The 16,263-nt window shown below is 36.0% G+C and overlaps 3 protein-coding genes across 4 annotated transcripts; 1 reads left to right on the top strand and 2 right to left on the bottom strand.

Moving 5' to 3' along the window:
- Positions 1-1,287: 1,287 nt before the first annotated feature.
- LOC107405217 (golgin candidate 5) lies at positions 1,288-8,598 on the bottom strand. 2 transcript variants are annotated; one of them, XM_048472469.2, is made up of 20 exons: positions 8,394-8,598; positions 7,931-8,164; positions 6,636-7,660; positions 6,362-6,433; positions 6,014-6,088; positions 5,811-5,925; positions 5,458-5,519; positions 5,302-5,349; positions 4,463-4,747; positions 4,314-4,373; positions 4,119-4,202; positions 3,926-3,991; positions 3,755-3,853; positions 3,450-3,668; positions 2,904-3,018; positions 2,610-2,830; positions 2,327-2,386; positions 2,132-2,245; positions 1,729-1,803; positions 1,288-1,628 (listed from the first exon to the last, which is right to left on the bottom strand). In XM_048472469.2, exons 2-20 carry the CDS (start codon positions 8,088-8,090, stop codon positions 1,602-1,604), a joined length of 2,982 nt encoding a protein of 993 aa, XP_048328426.2. In that variant the 5' UTR covers positions 8,091-8,164; positions 8,394-8,598; the 3' UTR covers positions 1,288-1,601. The 2 variants fall into 2 exon arrangements, with proteins under 2 accessions (XP_048328426.2, XP_015867731.2); XM_016012245.4 differs by having other exon boundaries at positions 6,636-7,666; positions 8,394-8,597.
- A 249-nt stretch (positions 8,599-8,847) lies between these two features.
- Positions 8,848-12,948, top strand: LOC107404823 (protein tesmin/TSO1-like CXC 6). Its single transcript, XM_016011829.4, has 8 exons — positions 8,848-9,210; positions 9,309-9,573; positions 9,953-10,060; positions 10,682-10,859; positions 11,196-11,516; positions 11,794-11,891; positions 11,998-12,089; positions 12,357-12,948. Exons 2-8 carry the CDS (start codon positions 9,524-9,526, stop codon positions 12,686-12,688), a joined length of 1,179 nt encoding a protein of 392 aa, XP_015867315.4. The 5' UTR covers positions 8,848-9,210; positions 9,309-9,523; the 3' UTR covers positions 12,689-12,948.
- Positions 12,949-13,077: 129 nt separating this feature from the next.
- Positions 13,078-15,963, bottom strand: LOC107404816 (pentatricopeptide repeat-containing protein At4g21065-like). The gene has a single exon (XM_016011818.4). It carries the CDS (start codon positions 15,749-15,751, stop codon positions 13,823-13,825), a length of 1,929 nt encoding a protein of 642 aa, XP_015867304.2. The 5' UTR covers positions 15,752-15,963; the 3' UTR covers positions 13,078-13,822.
- Between the last annotated feature and the right edge of the window lie 300 nt (positions 15,964-16,263).

Here is a 16,263-nt window from a genome sequence, read left to right on the forward strand (position 1 = left end):
GCCTAAAAACGATGCGGCTCTCCTCGTTTATAGTGTCACTTCTTATTGCACATCACCTGAAAAGGAAAAGGAATTATTGACTATCTGTTTTGATTAATGAAAATTTATAATCCAATAATTAAATAACTACTTTAATCAAATTATGTAATTGTGATTAGATTACTTAACTTTAGCCTACAATCTAAGTATAAAACACATTTGAAATGTAACTAAAATGTTAATAAATCCAAGCATCTATTGTACTTGATAGTAATGTCCACTATGAAATTATGATATATAATTTGGAATCATGACTGTGTTTTGGGGGGTGATATTTTCGTCCAAAAGTGGAGAAATAATGTGGTTGAACAAAGGTGATTTTATTTATAAGTGAGAAAAAAACAATGTTTTGTTATTATTATTATTATTAAGATGGAGACAAAAAAATGATAGGATTAATTGGGATAGTAGTAATCAATATTATTATTTAAGCTAAAAAGAACTGATAGAGCTCTCTATAACATGGTCAATATTAGAATAATGCTATGGACCTCTCAACCTAAACAGCGTTTCTGGTTAAGAAAGCAACTTGAAAAGTTCTTTTTACATGCATGCTTTATAAGAAACATGAAAGCTTATGCTAAGCCTTCGAGTCCAAGCAATAGAAGAATATTTCCTGGGTAATCAGGTAGGCTTTTATGATAAGTGCAAATACTGGTGTCACATGATGGTATTACCTTTCAACAAAAGGCGGTTGCTTTAGGGTCACCTGTCTCTCTCATGTTTTACTTTTTTATTATTTATTTATTTATTTTGAATGTCTCTCCTCATCTTTTAAAGGCTTCTAAACAAACAAAAGCCCACAATTTGTTGTGGAAGCTAAATCATATTATGCCACACACAGTGACAGAAGGTAATCAACAGTGAGAGTATTTCTTACATGGTTAAAAACGCTTTCACAAGTATTTAACCCTAAATGTTTAAATATTTTTAAATGTGTATTTCTGAACGCTTTTTTGGCAGTTAGATCATCTGAAATTTTGCTAGCCGTATTTTAAGAAAACAACTCGTGTAGGGTAATATCAAGTTGAAAACATTCCCTAATCTTACAGATGCATTGATATCACCATACAATTTGAACTTGTATCTTCCTTTTGTTGGAATCCCATTCTATAACAAAATTGTCACTCTTAAAGCTAACGTGGTCCAAATTTTGATGTAGAATACTGATATGAAGCAGCCATGGCTGTTTCGAAGTCAAAGTATAACATTGATTATAAAAGATACATTACCTTGGAGATACCGTGCTAGCAAAATGTATAAATGGTCTTTCATTACAAACAAATCAATCAGAAAATCTGAAGCCTTTTCAAGCTTGAAAATTGTGACAGCAAGATTTTGTGCTATACAAGCAAGTACCCGTAATTACATATAAATCAAGGGCATGCACTCACTATCGACTGCTTGAACATTTGAACCGAAAAACAAAACTTCTAATGAGGAGAATCGAGGCAAAATAGTCAAGCAACCAATTGTGTCACTCGAGTATACCATTTACTATACCACAAAAATGATAAATTCCTGGACAACTTCGTAATTTCGGGTTGATTTATTATGAGTTTTCAATTTGATGAACTCATCATCTGGATCTGCCAACAAAGCAAAAATGTTTTTGATTATAAGGCCACGAGGTGAAGAACCATGAGAGACGTGAAGAAATGAAAACCAATAAATTTTGTGACTGAATACCTTGTTCACGAGCAAGTTTACTTGCTCCCTGTACATCTCCTTCAAATCTACAATATCAGCACGGAGTTCCTCCAGCTGAACATAAAACCATTATCAGAAATAAGCATGCAGAAAATAGTAATTTGACATCTTTTTTCATGGAATCAATTGCCATCAAGGGAGACCATAGAATGGGGTTTATACATAGAAGAGAACCAATTCAATGCTTCGCGTAACAGATTCTTGTTGCCTAGCAAAAATGCTGTCGGTGCTTTTAAGAGTGGGTGAACTAAATTTAATATGGGAAGAAACACTTCAATGACAACATGTATATCCATCATATTTATGTCTTATCTTACCACATAGAAAATTCATATCAATCTACCATCAAATCTAAGGAGTGAATGTGGAAAAACATATGTACCTCCTCATCACGTTCACCCATTAACTCCAGTGCAGCAGAGTGTCTCCTCCTCAGTGCTTCTAGCTCTGCCCGTATGCCAGGCAATACAGCAGCCTCTGTTCTTAACTTTTCACACTGCAACAGTGCAAGCAAATCATAAGCTCCTCAAATAACAAGTGACTGCAAGGAAGAAAATGATAACAGATTGAAACTCACCTGTTCAGTCATTTTGACCAACTCTTCAGCAAGAGAATCACGGATAGATTCCATTGATTCCTGAATTGATATTAAAACAGTAAATAGTAAATGGAAACTGTCAAGAGGTTAAACATAGTAATAGAAACTTTATAGCAATCAAAACTGTACAGGTATTCATTAGAAAAACAAAAAGCATAAACAAACAGCTCTTTATATGCTCAGAGGAGCATATACAGCAGTCAGCATGGAAAGAATGCGGTGCCAAACTATTGAAGATGAGAACTTAGGATTGAAACCTCACCAGACGAGACATGTAAGATGCAAGTTCACCCTCCTTCTGACGAAGGGCAGATTCAAAAGTACTAGATGTCATGCTCTTCAGATAGTATGGACTCATTGTTGCCTCTCCAGCATTTCTCCGCTCAGATAAAGTGTCCGATGAGTCCAGAGATGCTTGCAGAAAATAACTTTCCTCCATGCTCCCAAGGCTGCTAGCACTTGAAAGTTTCCGGCTCAAGTTTCCTGCGGGAAGTTACAAAATTAATAGCACAGGATGCAGAAAATCAACTAATTTAACATACATTAAGAACCATACCATTTTCAAAAGCAGAATTCTTTCTTGTTGTTGGAGTTTGATCAGATACAACAGAAGAATGGACACGAGATGACCTTTCCACATCCAACCGAGCGGCTTTCTCCCTTTCTATCTCCTGTTAAATTTCAAAAGATCGATTCAGAAAAGTTGAATAGCATTAATCACCAGAAAGGGAAAAACATAAACTGCTTGGAGGACTGGAGACTGTGGGGTACAAACTCACAAGGGTATATAAAATTTAGTGTGTAAAATTTGTACCTTTTTTATTTATTTATTTTTTCTCGATAAAAATATTCTTCTTACCATCACATTTTGAAGATAAGGCTAAAATAAAACAGAGAGGGTATTTTCTCAAAATTGAAGTGTTTCTCTTTTCATTGCATAAATGAATATAACATATATAAGATTTCAAAAAAAGAACAATTACTTGGTCACCAAAAAATTAATTGCAGTGAAAAAACAGAAGACCCCTTGCTGATAATAGACATAAAATCAGCATAATGAACTCTCATAAATCCAATTTTTCTGTACAACCAGAAGCACCACCTGTTGTAGCAGTTCCCTATGCAGCAGCGCATCTTGCAACTCTTGCTTGTGTTTTCGCCTGAGTTCCCTAATTTCTTCTTCAAGTTGGTTTGCACGACCTTCCTGAGTGTCAGCCTCCTCCTTTGCTACAAGGTACTCTTGCCTATTTTCAGCTGCTCTTTGTCTCTCCTTTTCAAGAGACTTACTTAACTGTGTCTGTTCGGCTCTAAGACAAGAAATCTGAAACACAGATCTAGCGTAAACAAATAGAATACCTACCAGAACCCTTTTGTAACTAACAAAATACAACCAGTTAAAAGCAGAACCTGGGCCTCAAGAACATTAATTCGAGATAAGGTTTGTGATAAGCGCTCGTTCACAGATCGCTCTCTTTCCTCAGCAGCAGCAGCTTTGGTCTCTGCTTCCTGCGATCCAATAAGAATTGATAACTACGAGTTGCAATATTTGAAATGTCAACTTGCAGAAATTTCTATAACCTGCAGCCTAGAATTAAGGGATCTCTCTACAGCAGCCCAAGCTTCTGCCCTTCTTGCAGTTGTTTCCTGCCACCAATGAAGTAAATAGACAAGTCAAAAAAAAAAAAAAACTCCATGCATCTGACAAAAATAGTTGACAGGATGAAAATTCTTAGGGCACTAAAATCCTCATGATATCTCAAAATGTATGCACCTGCATTGCTTCAATCTGCCTCAGAAGAGGCCTCGTAGATTCAGGAACCTGTGTAATCAGCTCCTCACATCGACGCTCACTTGCCTAGTAAAAAAAGCCAGCCAAGTTAAACTGCAAGAAAAATGACAAAAACCACAGTAGCAAGAAACAAAATAAAGTTTTAGTTGATCACAACTAAAGAAGGTTTCTACGCACTTGGTAACGTCTCTGAAGGTCCTCAATGTCCCGACGAAACATGTCTTCCTTAAATACAGCCTGCAAAATAAATGAGAAAGTAAATCATATCATAGTTTTCTAAGAAGTTGGCTGGATCAAACCAACAATCAGAATGGGCTAACAAAGACCTGCTGCTCTGTTCTACTTAGAGTTTGCCTTAATACTTCAAGTTCCTTCACTACCATAGATTCACGTTCCTCAGCTTCTCTTAGACGGCTCTCTAGTTCAGATCTGGCCTCATCGTTGGCACGAGCCTCTGCTAAAGCTTCAGCCTCCTTGGCAGCATTCAAAGCATTGGTATAATATTCTTTTTGTACTGCAAGTTCAGATTGGTGTTTTTCTATTGTTTCCTGAAGCAACTTCTCTGTAGCTGTCTTGTCCTTCTTGATACTCTCTACTTTATTCTCTTCTACCTGGAGGTAGAATAGCATACTTACAAACCAGTAATAGGGTGCTTTGCACCAGAAAATAATAATCAGAGAAAAGATATTTCAATGGATATACTAATAATTCATTCAAAAAGCTGTTTTATATAGAATTCCCACTGAACGAATATGAGGTAAAGCCAAATAGAACCTATCATAAAATTTAAGATAAAGTGTTACTTAAGCCAAGTACTTGAGAAATTTCACATGGAAAAGTATCATAACAATCTAATATTTTGATAGCTGACATCAATAAAAGCAATGAACACAACTAAACAAGAAGAGACAATCTAATCAAGTATACCAAACATAAACTTAACACAGTATAAATATAAATTCAAATTCAAATTTCTGGAGTGAAACCCATTACTTAACATGGAAAATAAGCCCATGAAAAGTTTGAAAATAAACCAAGTACCGACAAATTTGTATGTTATAAATTCTACATTCTTTTTAATTCTTTAACAATGAAAAAAAGAATGCATTCAAAAGATCCAGTAACTTGATCACAAATTTAATAAATTTAATATGAATTCAATTACCTGAAGCTTCGTAACTAATCCCTTCTTTTCTTCTTCAAGCTCCCTAATCTAGCTTTCAGGAAAACAAAATTACAAGCAAACCTTGAGAGTTAGAACTGTTAACATTAATGAGATTAAAACATGAAAAACAAAGTACTAATTAACATGCTTGCATACCTGAGCCCTTAACTTCCTAATAGTAGTCTCTTGAGCAGCCTGCTTTTTAGAAAGCTCTTCACCTGTAAGATTTATGAAGATATTTGGACATGAACCATAAAGAAGAGAAAAGTACAAATAGACATGGAAGAGAAATCAACATCTTTTGAGAAAAGAAAAGAGCAATTATGTTAATCTGCAATTAGAACAAGAAGACATGAATCCAACTCATGGTCTAATTAAAGCATCATGATAACCATTCAGGCCTACCATTCAGTGTCACTTGGTGCAGATTTATTGGATCAAGTTAACATCAAATATGGTGTTGTCATGCTGCATTGTTAAAATGAAATTATGAAACTTCACATATATACCTTCAGCCATAACCTGGGTAATAATCTCATCCTTTTCTTTCAGAAGAGCAGCCGCATCACTTTTCTTGTTCTGCTCCCTCCGAAGTGTATCCCTTTCCTTAGTAAGAGCATAAACCTGACATTGTGGCCAAAAAAGCATGTAAGAGTTACCAACTGGATAACTCAGGCAAAATATACAGAAAGGAATATATGAAAATATATACCTTCCGTTCAAGAGTTGCAACTCTCTGATGGTATTCCTCCCTCAAAGTCTCCATTTCAGCCTCACTTGATTTTCGCTGAAGCATAACTTTCAGTAGTTAAAATATTAACATTTAAAAGAAGAAGATCCTCTGCTTCTAAGAGATTAACATGAATAAAATAAGGGGAAAAAAGAATAAACTCTATCAAGTGATTTTTGTAGAAGCAGTAGCTAATATAATTGAATTCATACACAAATATATGGAAAACCAAAAGTTGAAACAACAATCATTCTAAATAAATATGAATGAGTGATTTCTTATCAAACCTAAACAGATCAAAGTATATCTAAGGACAAATATTCTACATACCTTCAGATCTTCAATCACAGCTTTTAATTGCTCATTTTCATTCATTAACTTGGCAATTTCATCAGCTTTTGCCTGGAAAAAAGTCAAATTGAGTGAGGGTTCATAACTGAATGCAAAGAGAACACCCCCAGAGGATGCACAAAGGAGTTGGAACAGAACAAAGAACCCAAAACAAGTGGGTGAAACAAACTGAAGCATAAACTTAAGAGGGTGGAGAAAACAAACACTCATTCAATTCTCAGATAAGATGATCCAAAATCACCTCACCATATACCTGAGCTTGTCTTGCAGCACCTAGCAATGCGCTTTCCATCATTTTCATTTCCTTCTTCACCTTCTCCAGCTCACGAATAGAATCTGAGGTGTCAGAAGCATTTGTTCCAGAGCTAAGACCTTGCTCTTTAATGTCAGTTTCATCATCATGGACATAAGGGTCCACTTCAATTGCTTTAACAATTTCATCATTTTCATCAGCAACTGTCTCAGAAACCTTATCTGAGGCCTCATCCAAAGGTAGTGCACTGGGTGTCTGAGTTTTAGAAGATTCACCAGTGCTATCATCCTCCAAATGACTTTTAGAATATTCACCTACACCATCAACCTCCTCAGTAGCAATAGAATGTAAATCAGCAGCCTCAGTTGTCTCTGCAGTATTTCTATATGTAGATGTCTCAGCTTGAACTGGAGATGCTCTCTCTAGAGTCTCGTCAGCTTGTGTCTTCTCTTCATCAGTGCTCTCCACCTGTGTCTTCTGTTCATATATGGTCTCATGCACACTATCATTATGCGAATCATCAGGCACAACAATAGGACCCTCAACTTGATCTACTTCGACATCTTTCGACTCGACTTGCACTGGTTCTAAGTTACTCAACCGTTCCACTTCTGAAATATCTCTCTTTTCCAGATTATCAATGGAATCTGATGACTCCAAATTCTTAATGGGGGATTCAGATGGCAGCTCAACCGGTACCAGAGGTGACACAGATTCAGCTTTGTCAGGGTCTGATGTCAAAGCATCAGTTGCCTCTGCCGTCTCAGGAAGTTTATCAATTTTCTCTACTGAAACTCCTTCATTTTCCTCTTCAGCAACAACCTGTTCATTTCCCTCTTTATCTTCAATTTTAGACGGATGCTGTGGAGATTCATGCTTTCCTGATGATTTCTCGGTTTCAGGTGATTGCTCTAAAGACTCAGGAGTTTGTGACGACTCAACATTGCTTTCCTCATTTTTATGCCCCATGAAGGCCATAACAGGATCAAATAGTGCTTTCCTGTCCGTGGATGAAGTCCATAATCCTGAACCTAACAGGTATAAAAGAGGAGGCATAGTTATTTCAATGTAAAATTTGAACAACAAATCACCACCTTCCTTCCAAATGTAAAATTTTTAAAAAATTACAGGCACAACAAAAGTGCTTTCTTTTCGGTTCGAACGACTCAAAATGCCTATGATTTATCTTATTACCTACTCCACAATCCAAATCATCAAAAACAAACACAACACAAAAATATATAAATATGCATTTGATCAGAGTGTGTGATTATGTAATAACAATAAGAAAGTACCTTCATTGCTGGACTCGGCTTTCTCTTTATCTTTTTCTTCGAACCCAAGAGCGGTATCGAAATTCTTTTCAATATTCTTAACGCTCTCTTGGAGCTTATTCACTGCTCCAGCGAGATCAGGGAAGTTCCCCAAAGAAACTCTCCCACTAAACCACGCCATCTTTATTAAATTAACAGAACCGAATCAAATTCGACTCCACACCCAAACCCACCAATTCAGATACATCAAGAACCCTGCATTTACATCCACTTCCAAAATCATACCCAAAAGAAGGAAAGTTATATAAAAGAAAAATGTAAAAGAAGAAAATTGAATGTACAAAGAAAATTGAATGTACAAATTAACCATATTTAAATAAGGGTTTAACAGATCCCGGTGGCAATTGGTCGAATCTGAAACGGGTAGATCGGGTTTTCTAGGAATTGATTTTCTTTTTTTTTTCTCGGAAAATTAGAATTGAACCTGGTTGATGGAGGTTCGACTGATTACGTGAAGAGTGCGGCAAATGCCTCGAGATTCGAGAAGAATTAAATCATGGAACTTGTTTACTTTGGCTGAGCTGCTGTGAAATTTTGTGTATTGAATTGGCGTTTGGTTTTTAAAATTGTGAAACACAAAGAGAAAGAGAGGTGTTCGGTGTGACGGGACAAGAGGGCTCGAATTCGATCTGATTGATCTGTAAAAGATAAAAATTAAAATATTATATATATATTTATAATTAAAAACCAAAAATTAAATAAATGTTATAAAAGTTTCTGGGTTGAGTTCCTTTTTCCCGAGTCGCCACCAAGATTTCTTTTCAAATTAAAATATTATATATATATATATATATTTATAATTAAAAACCAAAAATTAAATAAATGTTATAAAAGTTTCTGGGTTGAGTTCCTTTTTCCCGAGTCGCCACCAAGATTTCTTTTCACCTATGCAACCATCATCTCCCACCCAAAGGAGAAAATGACGACAAAGACAAACGTCACCGTTTTAGGTTGTTCCAAATATAGCAAAACAATAATTTCAAAATAAATAAATGAATTTGAGAATGTAGAAAAATTTAAAGAAAAGCTAAAATTCTTTGACAGAAATTCAAATTAAACTCAGTCATTTTTGGTATTTGTATATCCCATCAAAATAATTAAAAAAAAAAAAATTTATTTATATCTCACCATCCGTTGCCTGCGCTCAAAAACACATTTCGAAATTCAAATTTTTTCTCTCCTTCTCATATAGTTTCGCTCCACTCTCGCTCTCGGCTACATAAAGCGAGTAAAAAGAAAATGTACTAACCGTTGTCAAAGAAGATTCAAATTTATGGAAATTTTAACTTAATATATATACATATATATTTGTTTTTCACTCACTGTTGCATTTTATCAGAACCATACAGAGGTAATGTCTTCTTTTGAAGTGTGATGGGGCAGAGTGAGAATGGATATCTCCCGCCAAAATCAGTTGGATTTGCAGAGCAGGCAGTTATGGAGGCCTAGATTTCCCGCCAAAAAGCTCAAATCGAGCGGCTAGGTTTTGCAGTTTCCGGCGCCTTATCTTCGTCTATTAGTTCGTCGGTACCAGATCGCTTGCAGTCGCTGACAATGCGAGACTCGGATCGTCATTCGCCGACTCAAATTCCATTGTCCAAATCGTAAGCTTTCTGAGAAATCCATTTCTTTTCAATTTAGCTAAAAGATATTTATCTCCGCTTTTACTTTTTTTGTTTGATTGCTGAGAAAATAGTGGGAAAATCAAAAGAAAATTGTCTATATTTTCCTATCTAAACAAAAAATTCAATCAGATATTACTTCTTGTGGTTATTTGCTCATATCAATAAACGGTTAAAACAATTTCTGCTCTGCAGCTTCAACGATCATCAAAATCCAAGTGCTTTATTAATAGTAACTATTCACGATAAGAATTATCTCACACGAACGAACATGTACAGTGAGATATAGAGAATTTTCTGATTCTGATATTTGCTCAAACTGTGTTGTCATTTTCTTTTACCTATTCAATGTTAAATGCAGAAACGAAGAGCTTCCAAAATCACAGGCACAGGTATATGTCAAAGGAGATAATGGTGCTGTAAAGCGTCATAGACAGTGCCACTGCAAGCAAACCAAGTGCTTGAAGTTGTGAGTGCATTATCCTTTGTATGGACTTTTACTGAGTGCATTACTCTGTGATGGTGAGAGTTTTAGTTCCACACTGCTATTATCCATGAATAGATTTCAAATGGCTACAACTTCTTTATTAATTTATTACCATCATCTTCCTTCTTCTTAAAAATCTGCTGTTTTGCCATGTATTGCACAAGCACATAACCGATGAACATTCTGAAGCAAAGTCAAAAACAAATTGTTCGTTTGTTAAATGAGAAATGAGTCTCAAATTCCGAACCCTCAAATTTCTTCCAAGAAATGTATTAATTTAATGAGCTTAGTAATTTCTATATAATCCTTTGATAACTTCTGCAGAGTTACAGCCATAACTTGCTTGTATGCCAAGTTTCTATATAATTTAACTTGAACAATAATGCCCTGAGTCCTATGTTCTCTCCATAGGTCCCGTCCAATAAGCAATTGCCTTGCAAGAGGCATTTCATCCATTACAACATAGATCTGTATAATCTTCCTTGACTGTTCCCTGAATGGTGAATTTGTGGTGGATTAATCCGACCTTCATAGTAAAACCATATCATTCTTTGTCATTTGCTTTCATAGGTCTAACTAAAATGCTTGTCCATGAATTTTTAGGTATTGTGTATGCTTTGCCTCCGGATATTACTGCAATGGGTGCAACTGTGTTGATTGTCACAACAATGTTGAAAATGAGGATGCAAGGCAGGAAGCTGTTGAAATTATTCTTGAGCGCAACCCAAATGCCTACAGGTCAAAAATTACTCACTGCCCGCATAGAATTCGGGATATTGGGGTATGTGAATTTGTTTGTTTTAAAAGAAAACAGAAAGGATTTTTTTTTTTTTTTTCAAAAAAAAAAAAAAAAAAAAAGAAGAAATCATCGATAATATGTTCAACAATCCAATCAATTGCATTTGCAGTAGCAAAGACTATATGTATATGTTTCCTGAACAAGATAATACACGATCGAAATATCAAATCAAAATTTGTCAAAGTGCAAGGATATGACCTCTCCCATCGCTCCCCTTTTCATTACTTCTTCATAACTAAACCCAACGTGGATTTGATTCTTCATTTCGGAGGTTAATGCATTTGGTAACTACATTTGCTTGGTTGGGACTAACTGCAGGTTGAAGTCAGTGACATTCTCTTTGTGGTAAAACATAAAAGGGGATGCCAGTGTAAGAAAACAGGGTGCGTTAAAAGATATTGTGAATGCTTCCAAGCTCATATCCGCTGTTCTGAAAATTGCAAATGTTTGGACTGCAAAAATAAAGAAGGATGTGAGAATATGTTGGAGGACCATTGTGATACCAAAACTTGCATCGAGAAAGTATATGCTGCCTCATCTACTGCTATTGGATTGACGGACCATAGCTTTTCTATAGCATCCAGCAAAACAAAAAGTCAGGAATCCATTGATGCAAATGAGAACGATACACAGATGCAGGTACTTTAGCATCCTGATTTTTACATATTTGCTATTTGGTCAATGATTTGTCTGGTCTTTCCTTTGCTAATTTTCAGGAACAAAAAAAAAATGTAATGTCTTTAATTTGTAACTTGATTTTAAGAAAGTTATTTGCTAATTAACTTTGCATGAGTGAACACAGATGCATATTTACTTGGTCTCAAGGAAACGTATATCAACTTTGCTCTTTCTTTCTTTGTGCTTCAAGTAACCCAATATCTGTATTTTACATCACCATGTTTTCTATGTTTCACAGGTGAATCCTCTGATAACTTCTGGTCCACGGACTTGCTCTATCATTTCTCAGGATCATGTTCATGGTTCCACAATATTGAACTCTTTGTTTACGTTCAGGTTCATAATTTGCTGCTGATCTTTCTTCCTGGCAATTGTGGTTTATAAGTTACATGATTTTGTTTGCCTGCAACAAGTAATTAAAATTGCTGCCCCATTCCACTAGATCATCGTTAGCAGAAATCATTCATCCACATTCCATAAAGAAGTTTTGCTCAGTTTTGGTGGCAGAGCTAGATGCTGCTAAAATACATCCAGGTACTTCTATAAAGTAAAGAAAACAAGTTCAGTTAGTTTTTCATCTGCAAAGTGCAATCAGTTTCGGAAATGCACAAATGTCAATATAAATCCTCTTTCTCCCAAATCCTACCCCACCACCCTTTATGTCATTTTCAACTCGTCATTTACAAATGTACAAAATTGTTGTAAACATTAAGTAGCTTGATTTGTAATAACTAACACACTTCGACTTTGAGCTTGTGAAAAGTAATTTATCAAATTAACACTGGCTAAACTATTTCACAGGCATTGATCTATATGATCAGGAACTGGCACCTAATGACCATTCAAATAAGAATGAAGTCAACACAATTGATAAAGGGTTCTCCAAACTTGCTAGCACCAGTGAACAGGAAGGAATGCTGCTATCTCCAGGGGCAGAAGCATTATTGTTTGACAAGAAAGGTTCAGCGCTGCCAGGACATGCTTCCCCAGACACAAACATGAAGCACGACGATAATGGATATGTCTATGTTGTTCAGGAGAGGCTCATTTTGACAAATTTTCGGAATTTTCTTACCAAGCTCATCACTTATGAAGACATGAAGGACGGATTACGTGCGTCATCTGACGTTTAGTGATTGCTTCTACAAACAAACAGGCATCCTTCCCTCACCAAATTGAAGAATAAAAAGTATGAACAAGCTGTAAAATAAACTTTTACTTCTCCTTAAGTTTGAAATTACATTGTCCCAGTGATGCTAGAAGATCTCCAAATTTAATGACAATCACTGCTAGCTCTAGAACATACTTGCACCTTAGAATTGTCTATTGTAAAAACCTCAAGATCATAGGACCAACATATGAAGGGAATTCTTAATGTAACAACTTTCCATCATTATCCTCTTTTTGATAACAAAATAAGAACCGGAGAATAGAACATAAACTACAGCTCCATTAGAGCATTTAAAAAAAAAAAAAAAACACCTTGCTTCACATTGAGCTTCCACTCAATAATTATTTGATAAGGTACATCTTACGCATAAATTAGTATTGAACAAAGAATGAAGTCCAACATCTCTGGCTGTATTGTATGTGATTGGCCTAATGACTGTCAGATGTTGCTCTTCTAAAGAAGCTTATTTAATTATGATTACAAACAATCCTAATTGACAAAGTTAGCATTCCCAAATGTTAGATTCCCATGATGAATGAGGTATGTATTGGAGAGAAGAAACACAGTTTACAGATAAGCTGCTCTTGTTAATACGAGTAATTATCCAAATCACCATGTGGATATTTGTGCAGCATATCCAAATAACTGTTGCCACATCAAATACTAAGAGAAAAACACAAGTTACCTCCTTCAAGTTCAAAATATGAGAAAAACTAATTTGGGAAAATGTTCCTAGACCCCTTCTTTCATTCTTTCTTGGCTATATTAAATAAAGATGTGAACCAGCCATGCGATATTAGGTTTCACTCTGAGTATCTCTATCAGGCTGATGGAAACAACACTACATTGTATATACGGACATAGGAAACTTTTCCTTTCTACAAAAACCAATTATATTATATCTGTATCCTCTTACATTTCATTGTTCCCTTCAAGATCATTGTAAGCACAACAAATTCTTCTGACAACAAATGCTTCCTTCAAACAACTTTTGTAGCTTATCTTCTTCTATGATTCTCAATTCTTCTCATGATAAAAACTATCAGTTGCTTGTTATGGCACATGAATCTTGATTTCCACCTTCTATTCTTTTCCTTCACCAATAATCACCACAAGAACATATTCCATCTTTGAAGTGATGGTAACGATTGACATCTCTTACAGTGACTTCCCTCTCTGTAATTTTTGAGATGAACTTTATTGCAATGTGGCAGTCTTCACAAACCCGTAGGTTCTTGGTTATTAAAAGTCTGGTCCCAGGCTGCGTACTAATGAGTCCAAATGCAATTGCTAGTCTTTCACTGTGACAGCATACCATATTAGCTTTCTCATCTTCCTCCACATCATGGAAGACTGACCCAGTGCCTGGTACATATCCAGCTTCTGTCATTAGTCCTCCTAACCTCTTTAGTTCTGCATATATTGCATCAGAATTAGGATGTGAAGTATCTCCAGAAAGGAATGCATGGATTTTATTTTTCACTTCAATCCAGCTACAAGCAATGCTTTTCTTAATTCCCTTGTCTATCATTAACTTTCTCAGTCTTGCAACTCCTTCCCACTTGCCTGCTTTAGCATACATGTTTGATAAAATCACATAATTCCCAGAATCTTCAGGTTCAAGCTCAATTAGTTTCTCCAGTGCTAATTCACCTAGGTCAATTTCTCCATGCATTTTGCATGAATTCAACAGGGCACCCCATACTCCAGAATCTGGCATCACTTTCATTTGCATTATGAGACTGTAAGCTTCACCAAATCGGCCACAATGGCCAAGGAGATCAATCATGCATGTATAGTGCTGAACTGTTGGATCTATATGGTATTCTCTCACCATCAATTCAAAAAACGTCTGCCCCTCATTGAGCAAACCTCCATGGCTACAAGCCCCTAGAACACCCACAAAAGTTATATGATCAGGCAGAGTTTCTCTCTTCATCTCCTCAAACAAATTCAGTGCTTCAGATGCATGACCATGCATTGCATACCCAGTAATCATTGCATTCCAAGAGACAACCCTTTTCTCCCCAAGTTGTTCAAACAAAGTTCTAGCAACCTTCACCGAACCAGTCTTTGCATACATATCTACCAAAGCCGTTTTGACCCTGTCATTGGATTCAAACCCTAGTCTCAAACTAAACCCATGAAGCTCCTTTCCTGGAGGAAGAGCTGCCATGTCTGCTGAAGCAGATATAACAGTCACAAAAGTTGCCTCAGTAGGCCTTAAATCTGTCAATGCCATCTCACCGCACAGAGTAAGTGATTCATCTGGGTGCCCATTTTGTGAATAGGCTGCAAGCATTGAATTCCATAACACAGCATCTCTAACTTCAATCTTGTCAAACACTTGTCGAGCACTTCCTGGACAACCACACTTAGCATACATATCAATTAAAGCCGCACCCACATACACATCAGTCTCACACCTAGTTTGTATTACCCGTTCATGAATTTTCCTCCCTTCTTCAATTGCCGAGAGCGCCGAACAAGCCTTGAGCACGAATGGAAATGTATACCTGTCGGGCATCAGCCCATAGCCAAGCATTTGATGAAATAACGAAATAGCGACCTCATATGGCCCATTCCACGCATAACCCCGAATTAGAACATTCCAAAGAAATAAGTTACCTTTAGGAATTTTGTCGAACAATAGGTGGGCATCACGTAAAGAACGGCAGACAGAATACAAGTTAACCAATTTAGTAGCCAAATAGGAATTAAATCCAAGACCCATTTGGCAGAGATGAGCATGAAGCTGTTTTCCAGGATTAATTGCTTTCCGGCTGATACAAGATTCGAGGAGATGGGCATAGTAGGAGGAATGTGACCCATTGGAGGGCTTCCGGGAAAGAATTATTGAAGGAGAGAGAGTTCCAGGGGGTTCGGGATTATGGTTTTGTGAGAGTGTTGATGAATGATAAGGAAACTGGGTATGGAGAGGAGATGATGAAGAGAAGGTGGGATTGAGAAGACGAGGTTGAGAAACAGAGGTTCTCTTTAGCTTTGTTATGGAGGGAGGTGGCATTTAACTTTCAAAGAGAAAGAAAAACGGATTTGAACAATAAGGCTTACTTTTAGCAAGATCAGAGTTTAGTAAAAGAAATTCATCAAAAAGAGTTTAGTAAAAGAAAGTTTTCAAAATTACGATAATTCTTTCAAGTAACGGTTAGTGGCGGGAAACGCCCTTGGTTGCTTTTGCTCATTGTTGGTTTTTTTTAAGGAATTATTTATAGTTGTTAATCAACGTTGTACCATTACTCTATGCTTAGCCTTTAAAATTGTTTCAAACAAATTTAAAATTAATAGAAAATTAAGTATTTGACCCCCCAGTCCCACAAGTAAGATAACATATTTGATTTTCATGTAATTAATAGTTGCCATATGTTAAAATATAAAATATAAAATTATTATCATATAGCTTATAACTCAAATATCAGTTGTTGTTAATAATATATATATATATATATATATATATATACAGAAATTCTATGATAAAAACAATCCACATGAGGATCGCAGTATTAGTGACGGTTTTTC

The sequence above is a fragment of the Ziziphus jujuba genome, chromosome 1, assembly GCF_031755915.1.
Source record: "Ziziphus jujuba cultivar Dongzao chromosome 1, ASM3175591v1".
Taxonomy (NCBI): domain Eukaryota; kingdom Viridiplantae; phylum Streptophyta; class Magnoliopsida; order Rosales; family Rhamnaceae; genus Ziziphus; species Ziziphus jujuba.

Excerpts from the sequence above, each read along its gene's own strand:
- LOC107405217 (XM_016012245.4), bottom strand. The coding sequence starts at position 8,090 with ATGGCGTGGTTTAGTGGGAGAGTTTCTTTGGGGAACTTCCCTGATCTC. Across the intron at positions 5,350-5,457 it reads TTAGGAAGTTAAGGGCTCAG|ATTAGGGAGCTTGAAGAAGA; the intron begins GTATGCAAGCAT and ends CCTGAAAGCTAG. Across the intron at positions 4,748-5,301 it reads GATTAGTTACGAAGCTTCAG|GTAGAAGAGAATAAAGTAGA; the intron begins GTAATTGAATTC and ends TTCTACCTCCAG.
- LOC107404823 (XM_016011829.4), top strand. The coding sequence starts at position 9,524 with ATGCGAGACTCGGATCGTCATTCGCCGACTCAAATTCCATTGTCCAAA. Across the intron at positions 10,061-10,681 it reads CAAACCAAGTGCTTGAAGTT|GTATTGTGTATGCTTTGCCT; the intron begins GTGAGTGCATTA and ends ATGAATTTTTAG. Across the intron at positions 12,090-12,356 it reads TGCTGCTAAAATACATCCAG|GCATTGATCTATATGATCAG; the intron begins GTACTTCTATAA and ends ACTATTTCACAG.
- LOC107404816 (XM_016011818.4), bottom strand. The coding sequence starts at position 15,751 with ATGCCACCTCCCTCCATAACAAAGCTAAAGAGAACCTCTGTTTCTCAA.